A 7,339-nucleotide genomic window follows, 5' to 3' on the forward strand; every position below is an offset into this window, starting at 1 on the left:
ACACATTACAGCTGTGATAAGAACAGAAAAGTGTTGGACGCAAGGTGGATATCCATCTATATATTATCCACCTTGGTTGTACAATAATTTTGTTGAGGGCCCGGTCACTGACAAAAATTAACAGGGTAAAGATACCCAACGTCCACAGCACAGAATAACAGAATAATATCATGATTTCAAACTTTATATTTCATGTTTATTATATCACGATAATAATTATTCTGTGGTCACAGTCAACGTTTAAGATAAACTTAAGCCATGGTTACAGTCCACAGATATATAAAATATATTTTTATATATCTGTGGTTCAGTAGTTAAAGTTAAGTTATTATAATCGTTAGTTAGAATTCCGTTGAGATAATCATTTTAATAAATATTAATATATTATTAATTTTTATATTAATTTCTAATTTGTAATGTACTAATTTGTGCATGAAGATTAGTGAATAGAGATTTTTGGCTTTGGGCGCTTTGGCCATTTTATGCTACTCCACTTTTCCACGGTTTACAGATTACACAATAGATGCAATTTCATTGCTACTAAAATGAAATATAATTCTTATTCTGTGCTTCAAGTTGAAGCCTTCAACCATTAATTTTGTGGATTTGTGATGGTTTAAGAGGACGCAATACCAGCATGTGTTGTCTCTTGTCTTACGTACATCATAACAAATTTTCTAGATTCTAGACAATGACATATGCTTTTATTGAAATTATTATTTTAAAGTGATTTATAGCTATGTAAAATATTACAACTTTAAAATGTTTACAACTCACTTTAAAATGATAATATCAATAAAAGCATATGTCATTGTCTAAATAATATTCTTACCTTTAAATTTGATAATAGGTAAATTTATTGTAATATTAAAGCTGACATCACAAAATGTATTCTGCTCACGATTTAAGAAACTATCTTACTATCTTAAATTGTGATTCTGCTGAATGAAAATTTGTTATGATCTACGTTAGACAACACATTCTCTTTCGGCTGAATTTGGCCGGTTATAAAATCTGTTATCAGTGATTAAGCGTAATCAGAGTTTAACTTACTGGCCAAATTGATGATTTTTTATTGATGTTCAGTCTGTGAGTTGTGACCTGTCACCTGTGTAAAATTACTAAAATTGTAGTCTAATACCTATTATTATTTTATTCATGATAATGTCACTGCTACATACAAAATCTTACTCAGCACTTTAAATTTTAATTGAAGTTCAATAAAATGATCATCCGAAACATTTTCAACAGAAATCTAAACTACTATTTACGAGTTAAGTATCTTTTACAGCCGAAAATATGTCGGCAGTTAACTGTACAAAGCTTAAAATATCAAAATGATCTTACTCACTGTACAAGCACTCGTGTAATTGGTAACTGTTTTTTTTACAACACCAATAATACTAATTCTAGTAGATTTCTGTCATGGAAATGGTTGTTAGCGATTTCACTTGTTTATGCTGGATATGATAATCAAAGTGAGTTAATAGTAATAAAAATTGTTTTGACTTGCAATTTTGAATCTTTTTATTTAATTAAACTCGCATCAAAACAATACAAAAAATTTAAAATAACAGTATAACTATTTTCATCATTTGCAATGTTAAGCATGTGCTTAGCAAATTTAAATGTTTAAAATTAAATTTGATTAACCAGTGTTTCAAAAACACTACTTTTTAAATAAATTATGTTTTGGAAACTAAATTATATTGCTGATGAATTCTATTTTTTGTAGATATTTTTGATCTGATAAACCAAGGGTCAGCAAAAGAATTAACCAAGTAACTATATTTATTTATAATTAATATTATTTTATTGAAATATTAACAATTTGATAACATGATATTCCTAGTAAAATGTTTTTTTCAGATTTTTAAAAGATAATCCAAAGGCAGTTAATGAACTCCATTTATTTGGTTGGGCCCCACTACACGTGGCTGCATCAAATAACAAATATGAGCACTTAGCAGTTTTATTAAAAGCTGGAGCAGATCCAGATTTGAGTGATGGTTTTTCAAACTATTTAAATGTTGCTCGAAAGCAAAATATTAACCCTATGGATGGTAAATAAATATTATTTATATTCTTAATATTAAATTAAAATACTTTTTTAATTTCAGTTTTGTCATCAAGGAAGAATCATTTTATGCATAATTTTAATGTTAATGCAACATTTCAAGGTTTTACTGCTTTTCATTATGCAGCGTTATCAAATAATATTGAGTCATTGAAAGTTCTTATGGATTATGGAGCTGATCCTTATTTAAAATCTGTGTCTGGCTATAAACCAATAGATTTGGTTACAGACTTTACAATTTATGAACTACTTACTGATTATGAAAACAATGTAAATTTTAATGTATTACTCAGTAAAGATATTCAAAAACCAAATATTCTATCAAGTTTGTTGACTTGTGTTCACTTATTATTAATATATTGTAACAAATTATACTTTAACTAACTATATATAAAGTCATTTAATTATTTATTAATTTTTTTATAAAACACCATCAACTAATACACTAATAAATTATTAATATTTATATACCTAACATTAATTACATTTGTATTTTACCATTTTTATTAATTCAAATTTATCATTAATGTATTTATGGGAATAATAATTTCAAAATTTAAAATAAAACTGTCAGTATAACAAATATTTCTTGGAGTCAAATATAATAACAATTTGTATTTAATTATTAATTATAAACTCTTAATTAAATGTAAAATATGTGTAATGGATTAAAATTATGTTTGAAAATTTGTCTTATACTTCTCAACTATTATATTTGTTTTTTAACAATATATTAAAAAGAAACAGTTTTAATTTAATAATAATTAAATATATAATAAATAAATAATATGGTGTCTAAAATAAGGTTTTTGGATATATTTATTATATAATACTTTTGGATTTTAAATATAATTCAAAATAATAATTTTTCAGTTTGAACTAATTAAAAATAAAAAGGAAGCAGAAATACGAAAAAAATTTCCTTTAGAATTGAGGTTGAAACAAAAAATTATTGGCCAAGAAAATGCTATTAATGTTGTCTCATCAGGTTGTATGAATAATAAATCTGTGTTTATTACCTTTTATTTATTATACTTCAATTGCATATTAGCTATCAGACGTAAAGAAAATGGTTGGATGGATGATGAACATCCATTAGTGTTTTTGTTCCTTGGTTCATCTGGCATAGGTAAAACGGAATTGGCTAAACAGATTGCTAGCTACTTACATAAAAACAATAAAGATGGTTTCATTAGACTTGATATGTCTGAGTACCAAGAAAAACATGAGGTTTGTAAAAAAAAAAATATATTCATCTAATATATATTAATGATATTTATGTAATAGGTTGCCAAAATGATTGGCTCTCCACCAGGGTATATTGGATATGATGATGGAGGTTACCTTACAAAACAGTTAGCTAAAAATCCTAATGCTGTTGTATTGTTTGATGAAGTTGAAAAAGCTCATACAGACATATTAACAATATTGTTACAACTGTTTGATGAGGTACGATGAATTTTTACTAAACCTTGATATTAAATGTTACTTGTATTGTGTAAAGTGAGGTTATTTTTTAAATAGCATTTATTTAAATAACTTATTTAACTTCATTTTTCATAATATTTTTTTAATTAGGTAAGCCTAAACATCTAAGCCTTTGGCTATAAATGTCTAGTTATAATTTATTAATTTAATTGTATACCCCCTTCCCCCAAATACGTGCTCGTTTTAAAGTAACTTGTTTTATATAGGGCCGTATAACTGATGGTAAAGGAAAGACAATTGTGTGCAAAAATGCCATATTTGTTATGACATCAAATTTAGCTAGTAATGAAATTGCAGACCATGCTTTAGAATTAAGAAATGAGCAACGTCAAAATAAACTAATAGAAGATAGCTGTAAGAAAAATATATATTTTCATAATAACTGTTCAATTTTACTATATTTAATACTGTTTATAATTATTATTCAATTTAGGGATATCAAATAAAAAAATTGAAAAACATGAAGAAGTTGTAACATTTATCTCTAAAAAATTCAAAGATCAAATTGTAAAACCTATTTTAAAAAAACACTTTAAACGAGATGAATTTTTGGGACGTATTAATGAAGTGGTATACTTCCTACCATTTTCAGAAATAGAATTGAAGACTATTGTTCAAAGAGAACTGCAGTATTGGCAAGAATTGGTATGTCATAAATATTTCAAATGAATTAATAGGATTGATTAGAATAATTTATGTAACAATTACAGTAAAGTCCCATTACAACAAACTCCAGGGGACCAAATTTTTTTTTCGTTATAACGGAAATTTTGTTGTAACGAAAATTCAAATAAGCTCTTTATAAGCCCTGCTTTTCGGCAGAGGATTTCTATGACTTTCATTACAACGGGATTTTTTGTTGTATTGGTATTTGTTTTAACGGGAATTTACTGTATTTACTATAATTTATATTACATATATTATTAAGTGCTTTGAACTACTCATTTTTATTAGTAAAATTGATTTCATAGAAATTCAAAAAAATGAAAAATTTGGTAGAGTAAAATATTTTCAGGTTCTAACATATACTTATAATAAGGTTTAAAAGCAGTGACATATTATTTTACTTAATATTTGAAATTACTCATTACATTGTACACATAAAATGGACAAATTTTAAATTTTCAATCAGATGTAGTATACAGTAATTACTAATTTCTATCTGGCCATTGTATTTAAAGATTTTTTTTTAGGCTTTAAAGAAACATAATATACAAATAGAATGGGATAGTGCAGTTGAACATGTTATAATTGGTGCTTACGATGTGAACTACGGTGCCAGGTCGATTAAACACGAAGTGGAAAGATCTGTAGTAGCTCAACTAGCTAAAGCACATGAAAATGGATTAATTAAAAAGAACACTGTTGTAAAGATTGAAGCAGATATTACCAAAGGTGATCACGGAAATATTTTTCTGAAGATTTAATAGGAATACTCATTTAAAATTGCTTAATATCTATATTCTGTTTGATTGTGTTATTATTGTATTTATTATTTCTTGCATTACACATTTTATGTATAAATAAATACGATAATTATAATGTAACATAATGTAATAATTTATGAGTTTTGCAGCCGTTTCTTCACCATTTATTTCCAAGTTGCTGATATAAATTATTTTTTCTTGATTTTCTTACAATAACTTACGAGTTTTACTAATACATATATAATACATTTCAAAATAACGGCAATTAAAAACATAAAATTGGCCAAATATCCAGCATAAAACCTTTTTTTCCGGCAATATTGCGATAGGGATGCTTTTGCATGGCGCCACAACCCTTCGACATTATTTGTATGAGCCCCCGTGTCAGGATTTAAAAAATTATATTGACTGATTGACAAGGAAATCTGGAAATGTGTATAACTCTCCTCGGCCAAGTCGGCCATACAGTCATAACTCTAAGAAGTAAACATTGTGTTAGAAACAGAAATTGATAAGACTATACACAGTACGATGTTTTCAGTTATAAAAATAGGTTACCTTTCAACAGTTCTAACAATCACTAATGATGGTAGTTCCTGGTAATAGTGGTAATATCCAATCCTTAATTGCCTGCAATAGGATATTCTTGTCTCCTTTTTCTACAGGTTTCTTCAGTTTCCCTCTGAACTTCGCCAAACGTCCATTGGCCTTCTACGCGGTGACCCCGTCACCCCGATGATACTTTTGATGACCAAATTAGAATCGTCAATCTCTAAAACTTTACCAAAACCTCCTACAGTGTATAATCGTATTATAACTTTTAAATCTCATTATGCTCAATTATTCATTGAGCAATAATGCCCACGTTGCCATTCGTGCGCTCACTGCAGTGTTACGCTCGGACAAAAGAATCGAAAATATCCCTCGACTTGTTATGTAAAACCATCTTAAGCATAGGCGATAGGCGGTATAAATTAGTCTGCGCAAAAAGTGGCACAACTAAACGGGCGACGATGTCACTACATAGCGGCGTCCGCCACTTGTCGCGCAGACTAATTTATACCGCAGTGAGCGATCTATATAATATTTATAAAATATTAAAATCAACGATCAATTTAGGTTATATACAAATATACAATCGTCGATGTTCTAATGAATATTTTCATATCATAATCTGTCATCTGATTTTATTAAAATCATTTTAACCAAATAATTATTTCTGTATACAACGGGGGGCTAAATAATACTTTTGACCCCGTTAAGCCAATGCACGGGGGGCAATCGCCTATGAGTCGTAATAATCGTTAATCGTTATGATTATTATATTTTATTGGTCACACATAAGTACATTAATAGAACGGTAGCGATTTACACTTGAAACTGTTTGGGCTTCCGCGTCTTATTAATTGGCCTATGTTTGGATTACCGGGACCATATTATATATCACGGTGGCTATCGCTATCGCAGCATGACGGACCATAAAGCAACTATTGGTACGCACGTGGGTCGTGGACCACGATTTGGACTTAATAGTGTCGTTAAGGTCAAAACGTACGTATAATTAAACGTGTTTGTGACAATTTTCAGCCAAGGAAAATATAATAATGTATATCAATGTGACCAGTGGCTGCAGACGGCTATATGATTTGAACAAAATCGCATCGGTGTTCCATAATATGTCAATGACCAATGTGCGGTAATTTTATTTTTTTAATAGATATTATATTTTTATTATTCATTATTATTTTAATTGTTTCAAAAGATAATAACATCCCGAAGAGTAAACACAAAAATAAAAAAAGTAATAGTAGTAACTACTAACTAGAAGTAGCATGCTACTTTATAAACATTTTTCCTCTGCAGCTAGGGTTTGGTTAAAATATATTAAATACAAATATAGGTACCTATAAAATTAAATACAAAATTAAAAATTTTCTGTGTTGTTTTTGAAAAAAGTATCGTAAAATGAGGTCAAAGGTACGCAAAATTTAAAAATGTTTGTGTTTATTATAGGAAAATTATAATAAAATACAACTACCTATATCATGATAAATGAATAACCAAGAATTGAAAAATAAGTGTTTTTAATAAATATAAATATACATGCAAACTTGACAATTGACATAAAACAATAAATGGAGTATACCTACTCATATATAAATTAAAATGACATAATGTAAGATACAATTTCATTTTATGCATGGTCGGTTGTGTAATATGCGGAAATTTATGACACAATTATTGATAATATCATCGTAGTTAGCGTTCGTCCAACCAGCGCGAAATATTATATTCATTTTCATTGCACCTACTACACTCGTCCGTAAAGAAGTTTTTATTATTCTTC

General features: G+C 28.1%; 1 protein-coding gene across 5 annotated transcripts; it reads left to right on the forward strand.

Moving 5' to 3' along the window:
• Positions 1 to 878: 878 nt before the first annotated feature.
• On the forward strand, positions 879 to 5,117 carry LOC132920682 (mitochondrial disaggregase-like). 5 transcript variants are annotated; one of them, XM_060983309.1, is made up of 10 exons: positions 879 to 1,478; positions 1,736 to 1,781; positions 1,870 to 2,063; positions 2,121 to 2,347; positions 2,951 to 3,065; positions 3,129 to 3,307; positions 3,365 to 3,526; positions 3,772 to 3,919; positions 3,999 to 4,210; positions 4,747 to 4,886. In XM_060983309.1, exons 1-10 carry the CDS (start codon positions 1,226 to 1,228, stop codon positions 4,756 to 4,758), a joined length of 1,548 nt encoding a protein of 515 aa, XP_060839292.1. In that variant the 5' UTR covers positions 879 to 1,225; the 3' UTR covers positions 4,759 to 4,886. The 5 variants fall into 5 exon arrangements, with proteins under 5 accessions (XP_060839292.1, XP_060839291.1, XP_060839293.1 ...); XM_060983308.1 differs by having other exon boundaries at positions 882 to 1,478; positions 4,759 to 5,117; XM_060983310.1 differs by having other exon boundaries at positions 887 to 1,273; positions 1,853 to 2,063; positions 4,759 to 5,117.
• The last annotated feature ends 2,222 nt before the right edge of the window (positions 5,118 to 7,339 follow it).

The sequence above is a fragment of the Rhopalosiphum padi genome, chromosome 2, assembly GCF_020882245.1.
Source record: "Rhopalosiphum padi isolate XX-2018 chromosome 2, ASM2088224v1, whole genome shotgun sequence".
Lineage (NCBI taxonomy): Eukaryota > Metazoa > Arthropoda > Insecta > Hemiptera > Aphididae > Rhopalosiphum > Rhopalosiphum padi.

Bases quoted from the DNA above. Each gene is read 5' to 3' on its own strand.
- LOC132920682 (XM_060983308.1), top strand. From the start codon at position 1,226: ATGATCATCCGAAACATTTTCAACAGAAATCTAAACTACTATTTACGA. The intron at 2,348-2,950 runs GTAAATTTTAAT...ATAATTTTTCAG, and splicing joins TTACTGATTATGAAAACAAT to TTTGAACTAATTAAAAATAA. The intron at 3,066-3,128 runs GTTGTATGAATA...ATTGCATATTAG, and splicing joins TATTAATGTTGTCTCATCAG to CTATCAGACGTAAAGAAAAT.